The sequence below is a fragment of the Pongo pygmaeus genome, chromosome 5, assembly GCF_028885625.2.
Source record: "Pongo pygmaeus isolate AG05252 chromosome 5, NHGRI_mPonPyg2-v2.0_pri, whole genome shotgun sequence".
Classification (NCBI taxonomy): domain Eukaryota; kingdom Metazoa; phylum Chordata; class Mammalia; order Primates; family Hominidae; genus Pongo; species Pongo pygmaeus.
The window spans coordinates 87214924-87242283 of NC_072378.2; the positions used below are offsets into that span (position 1 = coordinate 87214924).

At 40.8% G+C, this 27360-nt stretch overlaps 1 protein-coding gene across 1 annotated transcript; it reads right to left on the minus strand.

The window, feature by feature from the left end:
• AKIRIN2 (akirin 2) lies at positions 1-27360 on the minus strand. Its single transcript, XM_054491507.1, has 5 exons — positions 26516-27360; positions 6713-6856; positions 2895-3044; positions 935-1006; positions 1-682 (listed from the first exon to the last, which is right to left on the minus strand). Exons 1-5 carry the CDS (start codon positions 26748-26750, stop codon positions 672-674), a joined length of 612 nt encoding a protein of 203 aa, XP_054347482.1. The 5' UTR covers positions 26751-27360; the 3' UTR covers positions 1-671.

The window sequence follows — 27360 nt, forward strand, 5'->3', positions numbered from 1 at the left end:
TAGAAGTAAATGTTTTATTCTTCCAACTAAATTCCAGTACTACAAGGGCAGTAAAACAATGATACACTGGAAAAAAAAATGCAGCAATAAACATTTGTTAAAAAGACTGATAGAATAAATAAAACTACCAAAAAAAAAAAAAAATCATATAAACCCATTCTGAAACCCCAAGAAGTCCTGGAATACAGAAATGCCCTCCTCCTTCACTATTTCACAGGAAGCACTGCAGGCTATTTGCTTAATATTGTCCTGGGATTACATTCTAAAATTAGTAACTGGTTACAGCTCGGTTGTAGTGCACAATTAAAATCACACTAACTTCATCTGAAGTGTCATTCTACAGTTTTATTTACACAACCAGTGAAGGGCATGTTCTAGAATACCAGCTTTAATTCTTTTCAAACATTAATATAAGAAGCCAAATTGTAATGATACAGCAAAATGAGGCCACTGGTATTAATACAGGTAGCAAAGGTCCACATCCAGGTGGTACTGACATCAGGGAAATTTCCAAAACCAGTTGCTGCTGCCTAAGAGTGGTTGCCACTGACGAAAGCTTGAAATAACCTGTATTCACAGAAGGGGTATTGGCATTGCTGCATGTCATAATTGGGACCTCTTGCAACAACTCAACAAGGAACAAGGCAGCCCACAAATGCAGGATACGTGACTCATGAAACATCTAAAGGGTGAGAAAAAGAAAATTAGTGCAAAATACAGGTCAAAATCCAAACGAATACTAGATCTTGATTCCCAGTTTTGCCCCTAGGTATTTAAGTAACCAAAAGACTTGCAAAGTTATGCTGCCTATTTCCTCCATACATTCTCAGTAATTTTGTTAAATTCTCTTTTTGAGTATGAAAATAATTATAATGTCTTCTCCTTAAAAGACAGTCTTATTTTCAGTTTATAACTTCAAAGGTGAAATACTTACAACTAGCAGGCTGTTCTCCATATCGTCGCATTATCTGATCATGCGTAAACTTCACAAACGCATCATATTGTTCTATAAATAAAGGTACATGTCAATTACATTTGTAAAATGCCTTAATATTAGAGCCAGATAAACTGAAAATACAAAATATACAGTAAAACACTTCTAAGTTGACAAAATCATTTACATAACCTCAGTAGTACTAATAGTGTATCAAATAAAAACAGCATGCAACTTATTAGTAAGGAAACCTAGGTTTTAATCCAATCACATGACCTGACATAAAGGCTAGGTGAGATTTATTTATTTCCTAACAATTAAAAACAAGGCTGGGACCAGGTGCAGTGGCTCATGCCTGTAATCTGAGCACTTTGAGGCCGAGATGGATGGATCACAAGGTCAGAAGATCGAGACCATCCTGGCTAACACCGTGAAACCCCGTCTCTACTAAAAATACAAAAAAATTAGCCGGGCATGGTGGCAGGCGCCTGTAGTCCCAACTACTCAGGAGGCTGAGGCAGGAGAATGGCGTGAACCCAGGAGGTGGAGCTTGCAGTGAGCCAAGATCGCGCCATGGCACTCCAGCCTGGGCGACAAAAAAAAAAAAAAAAAAAACAAGGCCGGGCGCGGTGGCTCACACCTGTAATCCCAGCACTTTGGGACGCCGAGTAGGGCAGATCATGAGGTCAGGAGATCAAAGCCATCCTGGCTAACACGGTGAAACCCCATCTCTACTAAAAATACAAAGAACATAGCTGGGCATAGCTGGGCATGGTGGCACACACCTGTAGTCCTAGCTACTCGGGAGGTTAAGGCAGGAGAATCGCTTGAGCCCGGGAGGCAGAGGTTGCAGTGAGCCAAGATCGTGCCACTGCACTCCAGCCTGGGCGACAAAGTGAGACTCCGTCTTATTAAAAAAAAAAAAAAAAAAATTGGCCGGGCATGGTGGCTTACGCCTGTAATCCCAGCACTTTGAAAGGCCGAGGTGGGCAGATCACGAGGTCAGGAGATCAAGACCATCCTGGCTAACACGGTGAAACCCTGTCTCTACTAAAAATACAAGAAAATTAGCCGGGCATGGTGGCAGGTGCCTGTAGTCCCAGCTACACAGGAAGCTGAGGCAGGAGAATGGCGTGAACCCGGAAGGTAGAGCTTGCAGTGAGCCAAGACTGCGCCTCTGCACTCCAGCCTGGGTGACAGAGTGAGATTCCGTCTCAGGAAAAAAAAAAAAAAAAAAAAATTAAAAACAAAGGACTTTCAATAAAAAGACCTTTTTACCCTGAAAGTTATTGTATGTGGTCTATGAATGGCAACTGACTGCAATGAGAAGAGGATAACAAAAGCTAACAACAAAACACTACCTAAAACCTGATCAAGTATCACAGAAAAAGTTGTTATATATCTAAGCAAATTATCTTCTCTACATTAACACCTCTATATTAACTCCTTAAGAATCAAAAAGCTTACATATCTATATAAACAGTAAATCTGTGGCTAAACATTCTGTTTATGTTACCATACATAATAAATTTTATTTACTTAAATTATCAAATTTTACTGAATTTTTTTGATAACTAAAACAAGACTGCAGTTTGATACTCAAATGACTTACACAGTGACAGCCAATTAGATATTTTAAATGTCTAGATTGATGGCAAAGTTATGAAAAATATAAAGTCAAAAAATCCACAGCTAAATTGAGGTAAACTACTAACATCAGTTTTTAGTACAGGGTACCTACTAATATTACTGCTGATCTACACGGCTAGCCAATACCCTTTTCCTGAGGTTACCAAGGCGGGCCATGAGCTATAAGGTTAATTTTCTTTCCTGAACTGAAATTTTCTCATTCTCAGAGAATATACCGCACTAGTGTATAGAAAGTGAAATTAAAGTACACGTGGAAAATGCATTTCGCACAACTGAGTTCCTCGGAAACTCTAATAAACACACCTCATACCTGCAAGTTTTGTGTTCAATATTTCTTCATATTCTTCTCGAACTTTCTCTTCACGTTCTTTCAACAAACGTTCACAGATCATCCCAACCTGCCGTAGAGTAAATAAAGGCTGTTCTTTTTTTAATGGTGAGGATGCTGCAGATGAAGTCCCTATGTACAATGAGGACAAAAAATAGCACCTGGTTTAGAGCCATGATATAAAGCAGTTTCTAAATGAAGAGGTTTCATTTGGATCTCTTCAATCTTGATATAAAAGCATTTTAAAATCAGATTTTAAGCACAGCATTTCACAAGTCTTAAAACAACCAAAATAATAATTCTATCAGCTGGTGACGCTGGAAAAACACGGCAAAATGTAATTAAGATAAAAAAGACGAAAGGTGAGTAGAAAAAACTTTAAGACATAAGAAAGGCTGGGCGTGGTGCTCACGCCTGTAATCCCAACACTTTGGGAGGCCAAGGTGGGCGGATCACCTGAGGTCAGGAGTTTGAAACCAGCCTGGCCAACATGGTGAAACCCTGCCTCTACTAAAAATACATAAAAAAAATTAGCCAGGCATGGTGGCAGGCACCTGTAATCCCAGCTACTCGGGAGGCTGAGGCAGGAGAATCACTTGAACCCGGGAGGCGGAGGTTGCAGTGAGCCGAGATCGTGCCATTGCACTCCAGCCTGGGCAAAAAAGAGTGAAACTCCATCTCAAAAAAATAAAAACAAAAAATTAAAAATTAAATTTAAAAAAGACATAAACAAAACTTAAACATTACAATGATGGGTCCCATTACAAAACATCTTATCTCCTTTCTGGAAAATACCATACCATGAAGTATTTTAGTGACTAAATTACTTTCCTACACTAGGAATGAAGAACACCTCAGGTCTAAACTTAATTTTATTTAGTCCCAGAATAACAAATCATTATGCCTGTAAAAAGACACTTAGTCTTCAAAGCCATACCATTAATATCTTAATAGCCTACACACAATGAACTGGTAATTATTCCACCATCATTTCACACCTTTAGAAAGGGGTTTTCCTTTACTGAAAAAGAAAATATGCCGGGCATGGTGGCTCACGCCTGTAATACCAGCACTTTGGGAGGCCGAGGCAGGCGGATCACCTGAGGTCAGAAGTTCAAGACCAGCCTGACCAACATGGAGAAACTTCGTCGCTACTAAAAATACAAAATTAGCCAGGCGTGGTGGCACATGCCTGTAATCCCAGCTACTTAGGAGGCTGAGGCAGGAGAATCGCTTGAACCCAGGAGGCGGAGGTTGCAGTGAGCTGAGATCATGCCGTTGCACGCCAGCCTAGGCAACAAGAGTGAAACTTCATCTCAGGAAAAAAAAAAAAAGAAATTTCATGTTGGCACAATAAATTTTTATGTTTAAAAAAAGAAGGTACAGCATGAATCCTTTTTTAAAAAGATTAAAAAACATTCTGGAACCTAGCTTGTGTGGTGGCTCATACCTGTAATCCCAGTACTTTTTGGGAGGCTGAAGCAGGTGGAACCCTTGAGATAAAGGCCAGCCTGTGCAACATGGCAAACCACGTCTCTAGTAAAAATACAAAGATTGGCTGGGAGTGGTGGCACGTGCCTGTAGTTCTAGCTACAGGCTAGGCTGAGGTGGAGGTTGCAGTGAGCCAAGATCTCACCACTGTACTCCAGCCTGGGCAATGGAGTGAGACCCTGTCTCAAAAACAAAACAAAACAAAAAAGACATTCTGAAATCTACTTTGCTGGAGAAGCATAAATGATTCTAAAGATTTCTGAACACATTGACCACTAATTCCCATTAAGTTAACAACAATTCGCATGGAAAAATAAGCTCAAGCATTGAGCTGATAATGCTATACTCAAAACTCTATACCATAGAACTACACTGTCATCACACTAAGAATCCCAAAGCAGCTGCAACATCAGCATCTGTCAATTTCAAATATTCCTTCAGCATTTTTATACCTATTAGGATTTTTTTTATAAAAGAGAAAATATTTTGTAGTAATAACATCTACTGTAATACTGCTAAAAGTATTTTATACATATTCAAGTGCACCTTCATTTGTTACCAATTGTTTCTTCATCTCGCTCTGTGAATTTGCCCTGGTACCACCAATATTACTTACTCTCTTAACTTGCTCCTTATAACCTGCACGGCAGGAGCTAGTTAACTATGCTTATTAGAACTGTGCATACCACAATAACAAAGCACACCAGCTTTATTCCATAATTATCCAAGGCCATCTTAATTTACTTTCACATTCCCAGCTTTGTTACTTAAGAATGCCAGTTAACTGATCTTCTAAGTAAAGTGAGTAAGGAAATAATGATCTTGGTTTCCTGCTAATATAGTCTAGTCCCCAACCCTCACCTCTATGTTTCAACCACTAATACCTGGCCCCCACAATGGGCATGGCAGTATTTAGTTTTGAACAAGTTCATGTTTCCTAATCTAATTTTATTTGACTATGTTATGGTCTTTGATTATTTTTTTCTTTTTTTTTTTGAGTCTTGTTCTGTCGCCCAGGCTGGAGTGCAATGGCACGATCTCTGCTCACTGCAAGCTCTGCCTCCCGGGTTCATGCCATTCTCCTACCTCAGTAGCTGAGACTACAGGCGCCTGCCACCATGCCCAGCTAATTTTTTGGATTTTAGTAGAGACGGGGTTTCACCGTGTTAGCCAGGATGTTCTCGACATCCTGACCTCGTGATAAGCCTGCCTCGGCCTCCCAAAGTGCTGGGATTACAGGCATGAGCCACCGCGCCCGGCCGCAAATTTTTTTATTGTGCCAGGTTTTCCTTCCCTTGCTAGGGGGAGGAGAGAAAGCGTTGAACAAAGGCAACTGTTGTCACAAGAAAAGCTATTTTGCTGAGAACTTTACTAAAGGTAAGAGCCACTATTGATGGCTCTCTTTCAGCAAAACCTTCAACTTTCTCTTTGCTTCAAGTAGCCCTTATTCCCTGCCACCCCCCTTTTTTTTTTTTAAAAAAAAGGAAGGTTATTTGCAAACATTCCCCCCAACAAAAGGTAGGTAAAAACAGATACAGGATCAAAAAATAATAATAATAATCCACCCTTAGAAATCTATCCCAATAAGACAAGTGTGTAAGGCAGGGTATGTATACAGGGATATTTCTTAAAATACTATACCAGCAAAACTTCTAAGCTGAATTATCTATCATTAAGTGTTCAGTTATGACAAGGTACATCTATACCTAACAAAGGAGCATATAGTATTATTTTTTTTTTTTTTTTTGAGACAAAGTCTCACTCTGTTGCCCAAGCTGGAGTGCAGTGGCACGATCTCAGCTCACTGCAACCTCTGCCTCCTGGGTTCAAGTGATTCTCATGCCTCAGGCTCCCGAGGGGCTGGGACTACAGGTGCGTGCCACCACGCCCAGCTAATTTTTCTATTTCCAGTAGAGACAGAGTTTTGCCATGTTGGCCAGGCTGGTCTCAAACTCCTGACCTCAAGTGACCTGTGTACCTCGCTCGGCCTCCCCAAGTGCTGGGATTACAGGCATGAGCCAACGTGCCTGGCCTATTGTTAATTTTTTAAAATAAAGGCTACAAATCATAGTACTTACAGGATGTCCACTTTGGGGATATTATATGCAGGTGGTTGTCTCTGGTTAGCGGGAATCCGGTGGTAATTCCTTATTTTGTACCATATTAATTTTTAAGATGTCATGCATTACTTGTATAAATGTTTTTTTTAAAACTCAGAGATACAGTAGCTTAAATGACTAAAGACAACTTGGATTAGACTTTTCCCACTCTAAATAATAAACTTTGTAAATGACAAGAAATGTTATTACCTGGTGAAGCTGGTCCACTGAGGAGAAATGCATGTGGCTGTGCATCAGAAGTACAACACGGATCTGTCTGTTGGAAACTCGTTTCTAAATGTCTTCTCTTCTGCATTCGTTTATACTCTTGTTTTATGTTGTACAGAATTTGTTCTAAAATAAAAAAGTTAAAATTTGGCAAGATAAAAACTTTCACATTAAAAAAGAGGGTGGCTTTCCAACATTATTTAGTAGACCAATCTACCCAAAATACTCCTTTCAAATAATATCCAGAAAACTGACATTTTGGTAGGAACTCATTTCAGCATAAATGGGGACATTCACTTAGCACATAGACACCAACTGGAATTCAGCTGTTCAATATTCTTGCTGAGCACTGACTAGCAAAAATAAAGTTTTTCAATCAAAATAATGGTCAAGGAGTCTGTGAACCAAAACACCTATTTTACTCAGATTCTTAAGAGTTCCAAACTCAAAGCTCATTTATTCATCACATAGAACTATTACACTAACAGGCTTTTCCAACTGCCTTTACTGCCTTTATGCCTTTTCCAAGCCCATAAATAAGAAGGGGCTTGGGGGATTATGTATATTCAAGCACACAACAGTCTGAAGTGATAATAGGTCAACAAAATGACAAAGTAGATGGGAACTAAAAAAGTCATCATACATTAAATGGCCATGGCCAATTATTTTAAGCTCAATAAAACCTAAGAATACTACAGCATTCTGAATCTTGGGGCTGGAGGGTGGGGTGAGGGGGAGACCACGTAAAGTGATTGGTACATGACAGGTCCTCAATAAATAAGAACCACTACACCACAGTGCAATTATCTTGAACCACAATCACACAAATGAGTAAAATGATATCTGGCACATCCTTTAGGCCAGTATGATTCATTTCAGAAAGATTTCTAACTCAAAATAATTACCATCTGGCCCCTCCAGAAAATCCCTGCCTAGGGGTTTCCACTCCCCTTCCAGACTTCCTCACTACACCTCCATACTCCATAGCTCCCAAGTTAACAGGTTATCAATGTGAAACTACATCCCTAGAAGTTTACTAACCAAAATCCAAAGCAAGATTAAACAAAAATGAAATGTTTAGGTGGCAATAAAAAGACTGATAGAGTGGAGTGTAGCCTTAACATTCAATTCTACAATGATGCATTAATTTAAGAACTGTTAAATATTGGTCAAGTGTGGTGGCTCAACACCTGTAACCTTGGTACTTTGGGAGGTCAAGGTGGGAGGATCACTAGAGGCCAAGAGTTCGAGACTAGCCTGGGCAACATAGAGGGACCCTGTCTTTATGACACACAAAAAAGAAAGCTAAAGATTTACATACAATAATTCTTTTTAAAATTTAATACTGGTGGTTTTCATAGATAACCACCATATCTACAAAATCTTGTCACTTACCTCTTTTCTCACTTTATTTCCCTAGGAGAAGAACTTTTAGAATTTTTGAGAGACTCTGGAGGACAAATAAGTTCCTTAAACATTTTAGATACTGCCTGTTTCATTATTTAAACTGAAAAAAAAGTGGTAAGACATATCCAGTTAAAGATACCATTTACGTAAATTTTGTTGTATAAAAAGACCTGTTTATATATACACGAATGTGTGGTTTAAGTACAAAATCACCCATTCATGTGTACATAAACAGGTCTATAATGATTAATTTCAGGATGGTTATGTCGGGGTGCTTTAGCTGTATTTAACATTTTTCATTTGTTAACATTTGTTTAATACGGGTTATGGTCATTTTCAGTTCTTTTCCATTTATTTGAACTACTTTGTAATTTGAAAACAAAGTTATTCCAATCGAGTGACAGTGGTTAAATTATTAAATTATCAGTGTTGGCATGAAACAGTTATCTACTGAATGGTAAGCATACCTTGATATAAATGGGTTTCCTAATATTCACCAGAGGTACCCAATAAAACTAATGTAACATCCAGTATCAACCAGGATAAACACAAATATCCTCATTTTTTAATAACAGACCTCTTTTCAGTAACAACAATCTAAAGGGTTTTTCTTTTCTTTTTTGAGACGGAGTCTCACTCTGTCACCCAGGCTGGAGTGCAGTGGCGTGATCTCGGCTCACTGCAACCTCCGTCTCCCAGGTTCAAGCAATTCTCCTGCGTCAGCCTCCCGAGTAGCTGGGACTATAGGCTCGAGCCACCATGCCCAGCTAAATTGTATTTTTGGTAGAGACAGGGTTTCACCACGTTGGTCAAGCCGGTCTCAAACTCTTGACCTCAGGTGATCCACCCTCCTCGGTCTCCCAAAGTGCTAGGATTATAAGTGTGAACCACTGTGCCCAGCCATTATATTTTGCTGAGAGAGAGTAAGCTTCACTCACATTCATCACTTTCTGTCCAAAGCTACCATTATCCTGATCAAAAGTGCCATTCAAAACATCATAAAATTTATTTATAACCAGAGATTTTAGGGGGTACTAGTTTGGAGTAACTTGACCTTAATATTTATCTGTTGTGTGACTTACATACGTTCTTTCATCACCACATAGCTGTTCTCAGATTTAGTCTTACTTCTCCTTCACATGTCAACCAAAGCACAACTAAAATGTACCAAAAGAATGCTTGTATAATAACAACCTCAATTTGTTCATTTGATAACCTCAAATGAAAGCTAACCCAGAATTAAGAAACAGTAAAACTTACAAAAATTTATCTTTGTAAAACTCCATACCATCAGATACTTAGGGACATCACTAACAATTTTAAGGTATAATTTACAAATGACAAAATTCACCAATTTAAATGTACAATTCATTTGAGTTCTGACAAGTACATACATGCAGTTTTGGAACTAACGTAACTATGATAAATAACTTTTTATCACTCCAAAAACTTCTCTTGGGCTCCTCTGCAGTTAATTCACCACCACTATCACCACTCCCCCCATACAGTCCACCAACACTCATCTGCTATTACTACATAGTTTTGCCTTCTCTAGAATTTCACATAAATGGAATCATAAAGAGTATATAGACTTTTATGTCTGAACTACTTTCACTCAGCAAAATGCTTTTGAGATTCATATATGTTGCATGAATCAGAAATTCCTTTTTATTGGTGAGTATTCCATCGTATGTATGTATATATACACACACAGCCAGCCTTTCTCCTGTTAATGGACATTTAGACTGTTTCCAATATGGGACTATTACGAATATTCAAGTACCAGTCTTTGGTGGACATGTTCTCATTTCTCTTGGATAAATACCTAGGAGTGGGAATGGGCTGCCTAATCATATGGCAAATGAAGGGTTTATTTTGTTCTTACAAAATAAAATAGCTAAACCATTTTTCAGAGTGATTTTGTCATTTTGCATTCCTACCATAAAAGTATTACAGCTCCAGCTGTTCCACATCCTTGCCAACACTTGATATTGTCAGCTAAAGAGCTGAAGAATTTTTAATACTATTGCCTGCATTGCTTTTTACATCTAATATGATGCAACTATGTCATCTAAGCCACACTGTGCCCTCAAATGCTCTAATACTGGGAACATGTGATCAACAATGTTATGCAGTGAAGGGTCCAATTTAACTTGGCCAAGATCTCAACCGCACAAGTAGCAAACAGCTAACTGCAACAGCCTCAAGCTCAATTTATTTCAGTTCAGGGATATAAACAGTCTTGAAGCTGATAACTCAAGAAATTTCCTCAGATTCAATATTCTACAACTACATTGCTAAGCTCAATCTAGATACTTGGCTAACCTGAGTTGCTTTCATACCAGGTAGGTAAAGGCCTTCCATATATCAGTCAAGTACTTGTCTACTTATAGTCTTAAGCTACTTAGATCTGGCCATCTCTTATCAAACCAGCAAGTTAATATTTTATCCAAGGTACACATAATATCTGACATTGTCTTGCCAACACAATTTATAGTTCATTAAAGAAAAAAAAAAGTCCAACCTTCACTTGTATTATCAGTTGCATATTCCAGTTTTAATCATATGCCTTCCTATTTGGCTTATGAGGCATAGACTGAATTTGCAGCAACCATTTAGAGCAAAATATCTAGAGTTATCTTCAAGACAAGCTACAGCACACAAATGGCTATATATTCTTTTTCTAAATCCTAAAAACTACCTTACTCTTTTACCATAAAATACTGCTAAATGGAAGTCATTATTGGCAAGTTCTACGACTCATAGCATTTTCATTCTCAAACCTAGTACATGACACTAAAATTGCTAATAAAATTCTCCTTAGCAGCTAGGCGGTATCAACAGGTCAGCACCTATTCCTTTGGAATATTTTTAACAACAAATTAGGAGGCCGGAAGCAGTGGCTCACATCTTTAATCCCAGCACTTTGGGAGGCCGAGGCAGGAGGATCACTTGAGGTCAGGAGTTTGAGACCAGCCTGGCCAACAGAGTGAAACCCCATCTCTACTAAAAATATAAAAATTAGCTGGGTGTGGTGGTGGGCCCCTGTAATCCCAGCTACTTAGGAGGCAGAGGCAGAATTGCTTGAACTCGGGAAGAGGTTGCAGTGAGCTGAGATCATGCCACTGCACTGCAGCTTGGGCAACAAGAATGAAAACTCCATCTCAAAAAAATAAATAAATAAGGTAAATGTGGAAAGAAAAGGCATCTTTTTAGTTGCCACTGATTACTTAAGAAATGCTGGACACCATGAATAAGGTCAACAATATAAACAGGAGAAAGCAGTTATGGGATAAAAAGCATAATGGAATTGATGGGGGCAAGACAAACAGCATCAAGATAAGACTGAGCAAAGGGAAGAACATGGAATTAGAAGCAACTAAAAATAAGTTTAAGGAGAACCACAAAGGAAGGAAGGTGGGGTGTCAAAATATCTTTCTAGGGTCCATAAATTTAAGTTCTAAAAATCTGACATGTGAAACTAGAAACTTCTGCTCCAGACCCATAAAGATTTACTATTTTCCTCCAGACATCATTACTAGATCAAACATTAAGTTTTCGCGAACAGTTTTAAGTTTAGGTGTATGGGGCCCCTCTGTATCATTTTATAGATGAATACCATTTATTTCTCCATGGAATATCTTTGGAAAACACAAAATGAAAGTGGACCTAGAAAGACAATTCAAACAATGGAATTGAAAAAGAAATCTTGGGGCCAGGCGCAGTAGTTCATGCCTGTAATTCCAGCACTTTGGAAGGCCAAGGAAGGCAGATCACCTGAGGTCAGGAGTTCGAGATCAGGCTGGCCAACATGAAACCCTGTCCCTACTAAAAATACAAAAATTAGCCAGGCATGGTGGTGGGCGCCTGTAATCCTAGCTACTCGGGAGACTAAAGCAGGAGAATTGCTTGAACACGGGAGGCGGAGGTTGCAGTGAACTGAGATTGCACCACTGCACTCCAGCCAGGCCACAGAGCAAGACTTAAGACTCAAAAAAAAAAAAAAAAAAAAAAAAGTTCTTGAAAGTCTGCCAGTTCTAGTCAGGAACACAAATGACATGGAAACCTGTACATAATTAAGAAAACTTGCAATAGTCATTAAGACTTAAAACTAAGACACACTGTTCCAAAATAACAGAGCAATGTACAGTTCTGAACTACATACTAGATACTGTCATGACTACTTTCTAAATTAAAACACACAACTTGGGCAGGGTGTGGTGGCTCACACCTGTAATCCCAGCACTTTGGGTGGCTAAGGTGGGCAGATCACCTGAGGTTGGGAGTTCGAGACCAGCCTGACCAACTCCGAGAAACCCTGTCTCTACTAAAAATACAAAATTAGCCATTGCACTCCAGCCTGGGCAACAAGAGCAAAATTCCGTTTCAAAAAAAAAAACACAACTTGGAGTTGCTATGGAGACCCATCTTTATTAATTGGCTATTTTCCCAGGATCGTCTCTTCAGAAACTAAAACAGTTATGTTCTCCTTGATGGAATCTTAAGGACAATATTCTTATCCAACCAAGAGCTATTGGACTATAAAGAATGAGCTGATACCATTTTAAATTCACTTTAAAATACTATTATTTCACTGGTACATATAGCCAATGATTACTTATTTGAAAGAAATGACTCAATTTGTTAAAACTCTGCAGGTAAATGTAAGTTTTACACCTCCAGCTTATATTACACTAAGGGGATACATTAACCTTGTTGCTATTGTTATGTAGCTCTTAACTACTTTTAAGTATTTTCTCAAATAACTTACAAGCTATCAAAATAGAGTAATAACAAAGAAAGCATGGCTGCACGCGGTGGCTCATGCAAGGCCGAGGCAGGAGGATCACTTGAGGACCGGAGTTGACGAGCCTGAGCAACAAAGCGAAAACTCTATCTCTACCAAACATAAAAAATAAAATTAGCCAGGTGCGGTGGCTTGCCCCTGTAGTCCCCAGCTACTGGCAAAATGAGGTAGAAAGATAGTTTGATCCCAGGAGTGCCAGGCTACAGTGAGCTACAATAGCGCCACTGCACTCCAGCCTGGGCAAGAGTGAGACCTTGAGTTTTTTTTTCTTGTTTTTGTGGGGGGACAGAGTCTCGCCCGGTTGCCCAGGCTGTAGTGCAATGGTGTGATCTCAGCTCACTGTAACCTCCACCTCCTGGGTTCAAGAGATTCTTCTGCCTCAGCCTCCAGAGTAGCTGGGATTACAGGTGCCTGCCACCACGCCCAGCTTATTTTTGTATTTTTAGTAGAGACAGAGTTTCACCAGGTTGGCCAGGCTCGTCTCGAATTCCTGACCTCAGGTGATCCTCCCGCCTCAGTCTCCCAAAATGCTGGGATTACAGGCATGATCCATTGCGCCTGGCAAGACCATCTTTAAAAAACTAAAAAAAAAAAGCCAGGCACGGTGGCTCACGCCTGTAATCCCAGCACTTTGGGAGGCCAAGGCAGGCGGATCACCTGAGGTAGGGAGTTAAAGATCAGCCTGACCAACATGGAGAAACCCTGTCTCTACTAAAAATACAAAAAAAATTAGCCAAGCATGCTGGCATGTGCCTGTAATCCTAGCTACCCGGGAGGCTGAGGTAGGAGAATCACTTGAACCCGGGGGGAGGTGCAGGTTGCAGCGAGCCGAGATTAAGCCATTGCACTCCAGCCTGAGCAACAAGAGCGAAACTCCGTCTCCACAAAAAAACCAAACAAACAAAAAAACCACGCATTAAATGGAGAAGAAGGGGAAATTGAACTGCCCCAAATCCAAAACCCAACATGTGCATGCTACAGAAACATTTGGTTCCAAGGCAAAAGGTTCAGCTTCTATTCCAATTAACCAGAGCCACAGGGGCAATGTAATGTGTATTTACCTGCAGGGTTTTAACAAACTGAGTAATTTACTTCAAATAAGTAGCACTAGCTATACAGTACCAGTGAAATGAAAGAATTTGACCTTGTAGTGATTCTAGTTGTTCCTCCTCCTGTAGGGAAGATAAACAAATGCCTTTTATACAGTTAAATATTATGTAAGTAAAAATGTAGAACCTAAGCCAGCTTGCAGAGACTGAGAAGGCAGACTCTTTGAGGACTCCAGTACAGCACAATCAAGCTGAAGAACAAAACGATCTCCTATGACAACTTGTTCAGGCACCCCCCCAAAAAATTAGCATACCCGGGCCAGGCGCGCTGGCTCATGCCTACAATCCCAGCACTTTGGGAAGCCGAGGCGGGTGGATCACCTGAGGTCAAGAGTTCGAGACCTGCCTGGCCAACATGGCGAAACCCCATCTCTACTAAAAATACAAAAAAATTAGCCAGGCAAGGTGGTGCATGCCTGTAATCCCAATCACTTAAACCTAGGAGGCAGAGGTTGCAGTTAGCCGAGATAGTGCCACTGCACTCCAGCCTGGGCAACAGAGTGAGACTCGGTCTCAAACAAAAAAAGCATACCTGGAACCAGGATTTGCAAAACTGATGACTAACAGGCCAAATTCAGCCCCATGGACATGATTTTCTTAAAAACATGTTAATTTGTGGCCATTTAAAAACTGGGTGGTTTTACATATAAAGTCAGACTTCTGACTACTCTTGGGAAAACCAGATAACACAGCAAATCTCAGCTGAAGATTCAAAGTGACTGTTACCTTTTGGGCCTAAGTTCTCAAGTGCTTCTACAATTTTAATGCACACACAGATTACCTCCAGATCTTGTTAAAATGTAGACTCTGAAGGGTGGAGCTTAAGATTCTACATTCCTTATGAGGTGATGCTGCTGGTAAGGACTGGAATTCACTAGTTCCCTCCTAGTTTACTTTAAATCATTTATACGTCTGGAACTATGCGTACTTAAAGTTTCTAGCCCCTGCTTAAAATAACTCTCTTGGCCACGGGCAGTGGCTCACGCCTGTAACCCCAGCACTTTGGGAGGCCAAGGCAGGTGGTCACTTGAGGTCAGGAGTTGGAGACCAGCCTGGCCAACATGGTGAAACCCTGTCTCTACTAAAACTACAAAAAAAATTAGCTGAGCATGGTGGCGGACGCCTGTAATCCCAGCTGCTTGGGAGGCTGAGAATCGCTTGAGCTTGGGAGGCAGAGGTTTCAGTAAGCTGAGATGACGCCATTGAACTCCAGCCTGGGCAACAATAGCGAAACTCCATCTCAAAAAAAAACCCAAAAAACAAAAAAAACAACTCTTAATTGAATATTTTTTAAAAAGTGATTGGTTTACTATTGGACATACTAGGGAGTGGAGAGGAAGGAAAGGAAGACATTAGCAGCAAGGTTATTACAAGTAGGAAAATACCTAAGCTAACTTAAAATCATTTTGCCACCCTCACCTGAATGCTTTTTGCAGTTTTAAGTTCATTGCTTCTCAGCCTTTTGGCTAAGATCAAATGTAATTCTAAGTTAGACATACCCCTCCCGTAGGAGGAAAATATTCTGCAAATTAATTTAACTTGATTGGACCTACTTAGGAAAACTCATTACATGACATTAACCTATATACAATGATTATTTCATCTCTCCTAATACACTTTAAAAAAGGAAATTCATATTCGTCATTATGTGACTGATGATGAAGCAATTCATTTACCAACATGACCACTTATTAAAAAGAGGAATTAAGACCACCTCTCAGGCCAGGCATGGTCACTCATGCCAGTAATCCCAGCACTTTGGGAGGCCAAGGTGGGCAGATGGCTTGAAGTCAGGAGTTCAAGACCAGTCTGGCCAACATGGTGAAACCCTATCTCTACTAAAAATACAAAGTTAGCCGGGCATAATGGCAGGCACCTGTAATCCCAGCTACTAGGGAAGCTGAGGCAGGAGAATCACTTGAACCCAGGAGATGGAGGTTGCAGTGAGCGGAGACTGCACCACTGCACTCCAGCCTGGGCAACAGAGTGAGACGGTTTCAACAACAACAACAACAAAAAGACCACCTCTCACACCATTAGACACTGATTAGAAGTCCACATACATCTCTTATTTATCCCATGTATTTTGTAAATTAGTTGTGAACATTTAAAAGTCAATAGATTTCACAAAAATTCTGACTTCTAGTGGTGGAGGGAAGGCGCTACCAAGATCTGACGATAAAAAGGTCCAAATTAGGCTGGGCGTGGTGGCTTACACCTGTAATCCCGGCACTCTGGAGGCCAAGGTGGGCAGATCAATTGAAGCTAGGAGTTGGAGACCAGCCTGGCCAACATGGTGAAACTGTCTCTACTAAAAATACAAAAATTAGCTGGGCATGGTGATACACATCTGTAATCCCAGCTACTTGGGTGGCTGAGGCAGGAGAATTGCTTGAACCCAGGAGGCAGAGGTTGCAGTGAGCCGAGATCGCACCACTGCACTCCAGCCTGGGAAACAGGGCAAAACCTCATCTTTAAAAAAAAAAAAAAAAAAAGTCCAAATTTCCCATGGCTGGAACTAAAGAGGAACTGTTTGAACCAATTGAAGATACAAATTAAAGAGACATCCGTAAATGGAAACTGAAGTCAGGAGCAGGCATGTGACTGCTTAGGGAGCTATTAAGTGAGATAAGCATGGAGCTAAAGCTAGAACTAAAGAACTGCAAGGTTTAATGCCCAGGTAAAGACAAGAAGAACAGCTAGGGAGTAGAGGGAAATTGTAGTCAAAGGAGAAAAAGGCATTTCAAAAAGAAAGGAGTGTGCCAGCAGGCAGAACGCTGAAAGAAAGGTCAATAAAAGGAGGACTGATTGAGTGTCATGGAAGCCATTGATGACCTGACAGGAGCTGCTTGAGGCATGTCAGGAATTGAGAACTGAAGAAATGGAAGCAAACAGACTATTTGAAAGCTCTTTGAATTTGATTTTGAAGTGGAGGAAATCTGGAAGATAGCTGGAGGAAAATGAGTATGTTTTGTTCTTTTACTTTCTCATGGAAGGCTTGGGAATATATAAAGCCAAAAGCAAAGATCCATTTGAGAGAAGAAATAGGGAATAATCAAGAGGATAAAGTTACTCTGGAGAAAAGTGGAATCTTTCCCTCACTATATACAGTGCTTTAATAATTGTTTAATCCTCGATGATACTAAAACAGGACAGGCTCAAATGTCAGTAGTGCTGGTACTAAAAACAATGAAAAAACTGTGACTTGATGGCAACTCTTTTGTAGAAGGCAGGCTTATTCACTGACAGGCAAACTTGCTGGTCAGTAAAAGTCCCATTTGAGGTTGCCTTCTTGAGACCATTTCCATCACTTGGCCAGTAAATGCTCTTAATTCTCACAACAACCCTAAGAGGCATATGCTACTATCACCATGTGCACATTTCCTGAGATGAGAAAAATGAGGCTCTACTTCAGTGTCTTCTGAAATGTCACACGGCCTGAACATGGCAGAGCCAGGTTTGACCTCAAGGCCCAAGTTCTTAACATCTACTACCCTCTCCAGTAGTATATTACTACACTTAATCAAAATTCTATTAGTATCTAATGTTAAAATAAATCACAATGGGCTCGGCACGGTGGCTCATGCCTGTAATCCCAGCACTTTGGGAGACAGAGGTGGGCAGATCACCTGAGGTCAGGAGTTCAAGACCAGCTTGGCCAACATGGCAAAACCCTGTCTCTACTAAAAATACAAAAATTAGCTGGGTGTGGCGGCACACGCCTGTAATCCCCGCTACTCAGAAGGCTAAGGCAGGAGAATTGCTTGAACCCAGGAGGCAGACTGCAGTGAGCCGAGATCATGCCACTGCACTCCAGCCTGGGCGACAGAGTAAGACTCTTGTCTCAAAAATAAATATCACAATGAGGAAAGTTAATTTTTAGAAAACAGGAGTTAGAATAGAGACATCACTACTATGCATAATTTATACTTTCATACACTGAAACTTCAAAAAATGGGATTGTCAAGAAGGCAATAACCAGTCAGGCACGGTGGCTCACGCCTGTAATCCCAGCACTTTGGGAGGCTGTGGTGGTCGGATCAACGAGGTCAGGAGATCAAGACCACCCTAGCTAACATGGTGAAACCTGATCTCTACTAAAAATACAAAAAAGTAGCCGGGTATGATGGTGGGCGCCTGTGATCCCAGCTACTCGGGAGGCTGAGGCAGGAGAATCACTTGAACCCAGAAGGCGGAGGTTGCAGTGAGCGGAGATTGCGCCACTGCACTCCAACCTGGGTGACAGAGTGAGATTCCATCTCAAAAAAAGAAAAAGGCAATAACCAAAATGAAGCATAACTCTCATCTAATGAGACCCCTGAACAGCAATCACTAGCTATAAAAAAAAATTGTAACACCCCTTCATGTTACTCCAGAAATGTATATAAGGGATGTTTCAAGAGTCTAAAATGCCTCATCTTAGGACAGGTATTTATACCTAACCAGCATGCTTTATTGGTGTTTTAAAAGTTAAGAAATGGCCAGGCGCGGTGGCTCACGCCTGTAATCCCAGCACTGTGGCAGGCCCAGGCGGGCGGATCACGAGGTCAGGAGTTCAAGATCAGCCTGACCAACATGGTGAAACCCTGTGTCTACTAAAAATACAATTAGCCAGGCATGGCAGTGCGCACCTGTAATCCCAGCTACTCAGGAGGCTAAGGCAGGTGAATCACTTGAACCCGGGAGGCAGAGGTTGCAGTGAGCAGAGACCGCGCCACTGCACTCCAGCCTGGGCGACAGACCATGACTCTGTCTCAAAAAAAAAAAAAAGTGAAGAATCATTCCAAGTTGATAGGTATTTCCACACATGTACAACTAATTACAATGCCAGGCTCTGATAATGCACTATTTTACCCTGGGCTACGAAAGATTGTCACAGTGAGCATCAAGTCCCCCTCTCTATCATAGCAACTAAAATCTTCTATACTTTAAATCAAGTATACCACTTAGAAAAGTTCTTCTAGGTAATCATATTTTATTAGGAGGAACAAGGCAATCTCCTATCATAATTAAAAGGCACAGTTCAGGGGGACAGTAATGTTTGAAAAATTGGCTTTCTTCAAACTTCACTGTACATTCTACTCTTCATTTACTAATCAGTTCGACAAAAAGAAACAAAAGAAAAATCCAAGTCCCTCTCTCAAACCATTTCATCTAGTTTGATTTTTTTGAGGGAGTTTTATAAGAATTAACATTAACAGAAATGAAAATGAATGCTAACCAAAGTGAGAATACACATCATATACTGACACAATTTCAGAAACTTAGTAAACAAGCCTTAACACTTTAAGGAAAAAAAACTGTTTCAAAAGTGATTTAATCAGTAAACCAATTTCAATATTTAGGCTATCAAAGGGGAAATGAATACTAATGTGGAAAAATGTTAATAAGAAATGAAAATAGGTATACTGATAAAGCATAAAGTGCTAGTTAATAAAGTATCAACAGTGGCTGCTCTATCATCAGTCTCTCAAGAGAGACTCTTATTCTTCTTTGCCTAGCCAGTGCAGTATCTAGAACTCAAATGAGTTTCATAAGGGTTTGAACAAGTGACTTCTAGAAGAATTTAAATGTTTTAATAATGTTAAGAAATCCAGGTACATCAAAAGACCTAAAAAGTCAAATCCAGAAGTTGTATTTAATGGAAAGATTACAATGTTAATAAAATCACAATAGCCACTAGTACATCTCAAGATGATCTGCCTATGACACTTGTGACAGATAAAAACTAAAGGGAAAAAAGCTATACCCCAAGACAAACTGAAAGTATATTATTATGAGCTGCTTTCTTAGTGCTAGAAAGTTTACCACCCAACAAAGCCTACCATCACAAGAAATATTACAAAAATTGTTATACTGTAAAATCCTCATCACCAAAAATATTATAAAATCTATTATACTGTAAAATTCTGATTAATAGGCCCAAAATAAATATCAAAGCTGAAAAACTAACATCCACTAGAATTTTAAATTACCTGCAAGGATTCCCTGCTTAATACAGCTACAATATCATCTCATGTGAGAAACTTGCTATAACAAATAATTCAATTTCTTTGGAAATAAATCAGAACTTCTTATTAAAAAGTATTTTCTTCTAAAAATCCTGTGAAACCCTTTAAAATGTTTCTTCCAATGAGCAAATATCTGATAACAGAAAAATTCTTATACATGGGGCTACTTAAAATATTGTAATTCATGTAATCCACGTTTCTCATCATTATCCAGAAAAATGAATAGAGAAATATACTTAAAGTTCCTCAGAAAAGTATTATTCAAAGTCTTAAAACTAATTGCAGTATTTATTACGACTTGTTGGAGTCACATTTTTTGTCAGAAATGTTACACATTATGACAATGTCATAGAACAGTCTAAAAAGAAAATTTGGTACAGAATTACACGGTAAAACTGAAATTACATTTTTTTTCAACCATAGCAACTCTAAGAACCTTGGGAAATGTCAAGACTTAAGATGCCTGATTGTTTTGTATAGGCTTAAATAAATATTTTCTTTCATACCTTTTTAAAAGCAGGCGGTGCTCTCAAAGCAAGAAATTCCCTGTAGTTTCACATATATAGAGAACATTCTTTGAATCAACACTGCTAGGCATAGGGTTAACACAAGGACTACAGGGACTACAAATTGCTGGTTAACTAATTCAGTGATACGTACTTGAGAATACCTACTCCCACTCCTAATACCATTATCTAGTTTCATGAACCAACTATTCAAGAGGCCCAAACTTAACCCATGCTATTACTTCACATTCTTCTTTAACAAAGAGAAGAATCTCTTTTCAAATAGGAAAGATACTCACAACTGGGCACTTCCACTGAAGCTTTTATTCTCAATCTTTCAAAACGAAAGCTTTCTATCACTGTCTTTCTAGGTCTATCAAAACACTTCGCAGAAAAAACCTGCCGGGCACAGTGGCTCAAATCTGTAATCCCAGCACTTTGGGAGGCTGAAGCGGGCAGATTGCTTGAGCCCCAGGAGTTTGAAATCAGCCTGGGTAACATGGTGAAACACCATCTCTACAAAAAAATACAAAAATTAGCTGGGCATGGTGGCACATGCCTGTATCTCCAGGTACTTGAGAGGCTGAGGCAGGGGGATCATTTGAGCCCAGGAAGCAGAGACTGCAGTGAGCCGAGATTGTGCTGCTGCACTCCAGCCTGGGACAGAGCAAGACTGTCTCAGAAAACAAAAACAAAACAAAGACCCGATTAGTATGTACTACATTCTTTTTCCAATAAAGCCATTAAAAAACTGAAGAAATTTATATTATTCTCCTTTACATCTCAGGTTATGTCTCCGTGGCAACCATAGTGACTAGTACCTTCCACACCTAAAGAGGGGCTAACCTCTAATCTAGCCATGTTTAGCCTATGTGTTGCTGTGCTCAAGTTAGGCTTTATTTTCCTACCTTAATAAAAAAGCCGGGAGCTGGGCGCAGTGGCTCACACCTGTAATCCCAGCACTTTGGGAGGCTGAGACGGGCAGATCACGAGGCCAGGAGATCAAGACCATCCTGGCTAATACAGTGAAACCCTGTCTCCACTAAAAATACAAAAAATTAGCCGGGCATGGTGGCGGGCACCTGTAGTCCCAACTACTTGGTAGGCTGAGGCAGGAGAATGGCGTGAACCCGGGAGGCGGAGCTTGCAGTGAGCCGAGACTGCGCCACTGCACTCCAGCCTGGCGGACAGAGTGAGACTCCATCAAAAAAAAAAAAAAAAAGCCGGGAGGCCAGGCGCGGTGGCTCACGCCTGTAATCCCAGCACTTTGGGAGGCTGAAGCAGGTGGATCATGAGGTGAGGAGTTCAAGACCAACCTAACCAACATGGTGAAACCCCATTTCTACTAAAAATACACAAATTAGCCAGGCGTGGTGGTGTGCGCCTGTAATCCCAGCTACTCAGGAGGCTGAGGCAGGAGAATCTCTTGAAACTGGGAGGCGGAGGTTGCTGTGAGCTGAGATTGCGCCACTGCACTCTAGCCTAGGCGACAGAGTGAGACTCCGTCTCAAAACAAACGAACAAAAAAAAAGCTGGTGGCACAGGCTCACACTTATAATCCCAGCACTTTGTGAGGCCAAGGCAGTTGGACCACCTGAAGTCAGGAGTTCAAGACCAGCCGCGCCAACATGGCGAAACCCCATCTCTACTAAAAATACAAAAAAAAAAATCAGCCAGGTGTGGTGGCGCATGCCTGTAATCCCAGCTACTCCAGAGGCTGAGGCGCGAGAATCGCTTGAACCCAGGAGATGGAGGTTGCAATGAGTTGAGACCATGCCACTGCACTCCAGCCTGGGTAAGACTTTGTCTCAAAAAAAAAAGCTCTATATCAGTAATGAATACAACTGCAGTTTTTAATGGCCATAAACTTACAGGATTCTTAAATGCATAAATCATAGAAATATGCAGTAACTGCAGCTACATACACAGTCCTAAATAGAATATCAGGTTTAGATTCAAAGTACAAAGACCATTAAAAAATTTATTTGCCAAATCCAGTGATAAACTAGGAGCAACTTAACAGCTGTCTAAATAACCACAAAATATTAAAAAATACTTCTGGCTCAATATAAATGACATCTGAAGAGAGATGCTGCCTCCTCCAACAGACATCTCATTTGTTTGCCTAGAACCATTTATATTTCATTTAAGCCAGCTGGTGTCTCCGTTTGCAGGCATGCATCAATGTCTGGTGAACAATCTATGTTCCTGTAAACCCTTCCCCATTCACAAGCTGCAGTTTCCATTTTTAATGGCAAGTTTCCAGCAAGTACAATGAGTTCTTACAAAGGAACTTAACTCTTCACAGAATTCAATTCCTAAGGCAGATTAATGGTACCAACCCATAAACAATGTGAATTAATGTGCCTAACAAACTCACAAATACGTTAACATTCACAGAAGGGTATCTTCAGACCATTCATTCACTACATAATAATGAAAACAATGTGCTGGATTTGATTGACGGTCTCTTATAATGTTGCAATATTTTGGTTTTATTAAAATTCTTTCTTGGGAATGTCATGACAATCTTTTGGCTAAATGGTAGTATTATGAGACGTTTCAAAAACCAATAGTAAAGCATACTTTGGTTTTCAACTAACTTACCAGGGTAAGTATTGATGCAGCTACTAGAGGCATTCTTTTCACCAACGATATTCAATGCTTCTGCTCCCCCTCCCCTTACTTCCACTGATCACTTTTCCTTTCCCATACCCAGGGGTATCATAAACCTCACTGCTGACACCCCACATGAGGGTAAGCAAACTTTTTCTGTAAACACCAGAGAGCAAATATGGAGTTTTGGGGACAATACACTCTCTGTGACAACTATTAAACTCTGCCATCGTCACCTGCAATGAACAATACTTAAAAAAAAAAAAAAAAAGAATGAGCACAGCTGTGTTCCAATAAAATTTTATTTATGGACACTGAAATTTGAATTTCACATAATTCTCACGTGTCACAAAATAATTCTTTTGATTCTTTTCCAACCATTTAAAAAATGTAAAGAACATTCTTAGCTCTCAGGCTACACAAAAATATGGCTGTACTTTGTCAACCATCCCTAGACCCTGGACAGCATTTCTGAATTAGTAACACTTAGGTGTCCTAAAAAACAGGTTCGGGATAGCTGTGTGTTAACGAGCCCCTAAAAAATTCATAATGCCAATTAGCATAATAAAGGCTCTAAGTCTTGTGGTTAAGAAAGCAAGCTTAACTTCCGTCAGCTCAGCTAGTCCTTCCTTTTTCCTAGTATTAAGTTGCAACAGTTTGAAAAATATTTAAATAAGAATAGTCAAGTCAAACTTCCTGGGATGACTAAAATGATAGCTAAGGTTTAAAACAGACATCCAAGTTCCTGAAACTAATAAAGCCACAATATGACTTCAGCTATGCCATCAGAAACTGAAAGTATCTAGAGAACAATGATAAAATAAATTGTATACATGCTCTGAAAAAAATTCACTTTAGTACTCTAGTTCTACATTATTTGCATTATATTTGAACTCACAGATGTGAAAGGAAAACAAAGAGTTCTCACAAGTTTGCCAATCTCAATTTGGTAAGCCACTGTCTACTTCCAATCCTAACTACTCATTTTAGTTAATGACAGATGGGTATTTACTCCCATAAAGTTTAAGAATAATCGGTGTTAAAATAGGAAGCTAAAAATCAGGTGCATGAGAAAATTATTTCCAAGTTTAGTAACATGAAAACTGGGAAGCTCTTTGATACGTGCACAACACTGCAGCTCCCATTATGACATTACAAAAAACATACAGGACCATACCCCAAATTGGCCATATAAACACAAAATCAAACTGAATTACATTTAGAATGTCATTCAAAACTACAGTTTAAAAAATGTAATTTTAGCAAGTAAAAACTTCAATTTCAACTTGTTTTCTCAAGTAAACTTTTTACGATAATATTCAAATTAGTTGAAACAACTTTTAGCAGACTCAGAATCAATAAGGATGTGATTTTAGGTTTCAGGATATAATCAAACTTCCAAAGTAGATGTCAAAAAAACCACCTTGAAGAAAACAGCAGTATTTTGGAAAGTGAATGTGAATCTCAATCAGCTGGCTTAAACAATTCCAATAATTCCAGTCGTTTTACTACAACAGTCCAATTAATTTAAACTTGAGATAATGTGGAGCCAATTGTATTAACCAACGCTACAGATATGCCAATGAAAAGTCGTTTACAAAGGATCACAATTCTTTCTGAATAAGTGTGCTTTAAAGGGGAGGAACATGTTATAGCCCCCCACTTGTTCACATACATGCCCAAGATTATTTTGACACTGAGATATAGTACTTTAATTCCCAAACCTAGCACTGTATTAATTCACTCCCTCGACTGAAATTTATTGCTGGTTAGCTACTTAACTTTATTTTGAAATGGCTTTATTAGTTAAGTACACAATCCATTTCAATTTCCAATGATACCATTTCACTAAAAGACAAATTCCAAAAATGTCAACCACTAGTAGCTCATTCTTGACATTGGCTGTTTCCTTTTTTCTTTTTCCCAAAGTAAAGCCTAACAATTAATCAACAAATGCCTTTTCAATCTCATTAAAACAGTTTAGTAAGGTCATTAAATAAATTTATCTAAGAATTTCCATGAAAACTCACCACAACTCTAAGACAGTATGTCCTTAAATTAGACCAAATATTTAATAGCAAAAATGGTAGCTTGCATATTCGAGGGTCACTCCATGGATTTAGAAAATATTTTTAAATGTGACAAAAAAAAAAAAAAACACTAAAGTCAGTTTCAAATGGAAGTCACCAAATACAGAGGTATATACCTCACTTTTTTAAGCTACTGATAATGAGACATTTAAATCAAGCTATAGAAAGGCTTTGTCTAAAGGGTGATATTATTACTAAAGGCTCACACAGAAATCTTTGCATGCTACACACAAAGGAAACATTTACACTTCTAGTCCACAAAAGCCTATCCTAGGACTGTGCCAGGGGCACACAAGGATTTCAAAGTACAGAAAAAACTGGGCATACATATGCCCTACAAAGCAGCCAAAAGACATTCCCCATAGTCTCTCTCAGGAAATGTTTCAAGATGAAAAGCAAAAGTCTGAAGTCCCTTGGAATCTTGGGTTGATTTCTTCATTATTCTCAAGGCTAGGTTGTTTTCTCCCAGCATACTTTGTTGGGCAAAAATAAAGCATTTCCAAATAAAAGCAACTACTCAGGCCCAATTTTCAATGCAATATGCTTATTAAAAGTTCAAGATTTCTCAAGGTCTAGACGTATAGTGTGATCATATTACAGTACTCGGGAAGAGCATTTTCTTTGTTGTTGACCCTGCTAGGGAAACAGGTCTTGACTCAGCCAAAGTGGCGTTCTTGTGGGTGATTAATGACAGGCCTAGATCTCGCCCCAGTGACATCCATCCCCCAACCCCCACCCCCACTATACTAAAATCGGCCATGTCTGAACTGGAGGAGGGGCTGTAGCCTCGCCTCAAACCACCCAGTCCCAGAGTTAATAGCTGCAACCAATCGATTACGGCAAGCACACATCCAGATTGGGGTGAAACGTGACCCTTTCGCCTAAATTTACGAATAATATCCCCCTCTCTGATCATTTCCGCTGGGGCTCCAGCGACTACGGAAACAATTCCAATCATTCGGCCCAAAGAAAAAGATGTCCCTGTTCTACCCAATACCGGCAAGGCAAAGCCCCTACCCATCTCCAAACACTATCCCCTCGACATCAGCCCATTTCTATTGTGTCTTATTAGGTCCTCGAGCTACCAGGACCTAGTGAAAAACGTGGCTGCCCTACTACTTTGCTAAGAACAAGAACCACACAGTCCGGCACCCCCACCCCAGGGGCCGCATCCCACGCCCCAGGACCCCTGTTCCCAGTTCTCTCCACTACCCCGGCGGCCGCGGGGCCGGGTCCCACCTGTGGTGAGGCGGGAGGAGACGTCGCCGAAGGGGGATGGTTCCATTCGGAGATACTTCTGCGGCGAGGCGGCCGCAGCGGAGAAGGAGGCGGCGGTGGCCGCGGCCGCCGACAACGGGGAGGCAGCGGCCGAGGTGGGCGCCGACAATGGCGCACATCGCCTCCGCTTCGGGGACGCCGGGCTCAACAGCGGGTCGAAATCCAGAGTCCTTTTCAGAGTGGCTCCGCACGCCATGGCCGGGGGCAGCTGAGGCGCCGGGCTCGGGTGGGGTCGGGGAGGGGTGACGAAAGAAGAGGGCGAGGGAAGGGGTGAAGAGCGGGAACTCGAGGAGAGCCTACTCGACGGGCTCAGGAGCCAAGCGGGTCGCGGAGCGCCGGCTGTGGAAAGGAGAGCCGCTGCCGCCGCTGCCTCCGCGGCAGGGGCAGTGGCCAGGGACGGCCCGGGTGAGAGCGGGAGGGGCGGTGGCGGGCAGAAGCACACGCCAGTCGCGTCAGGGGGGTTCTTCCGCCTCCTCAGGCGCGGCTCCCCCGGGAGAGGCTCCGGCCGCCCCCGCCGTCCGCTCGAGCTTTGCGCCGCGCCTGAGGCGCTTCTGTGCTGAGACTAGATCCTTTTTTGAAGTCGAAAACAGCACCGTGGGGTGTGAGACTGGAACGCGGCTCCTAATACGCCCGAGCACGGTTAGTAGCTTGCGAGCGCCGATCGATGCAGAGAGATTGCGCGGTGGCTGCGGCAGCAGGAGCCCAAGCGAACACGTCCAACCGCTTCCCCCTCCCCCGTAGGACTCTCCCACCCGCCGCCGGCCCCAATATGGCGTCAATAACAACGCCGCCGATTCAAATCCGGC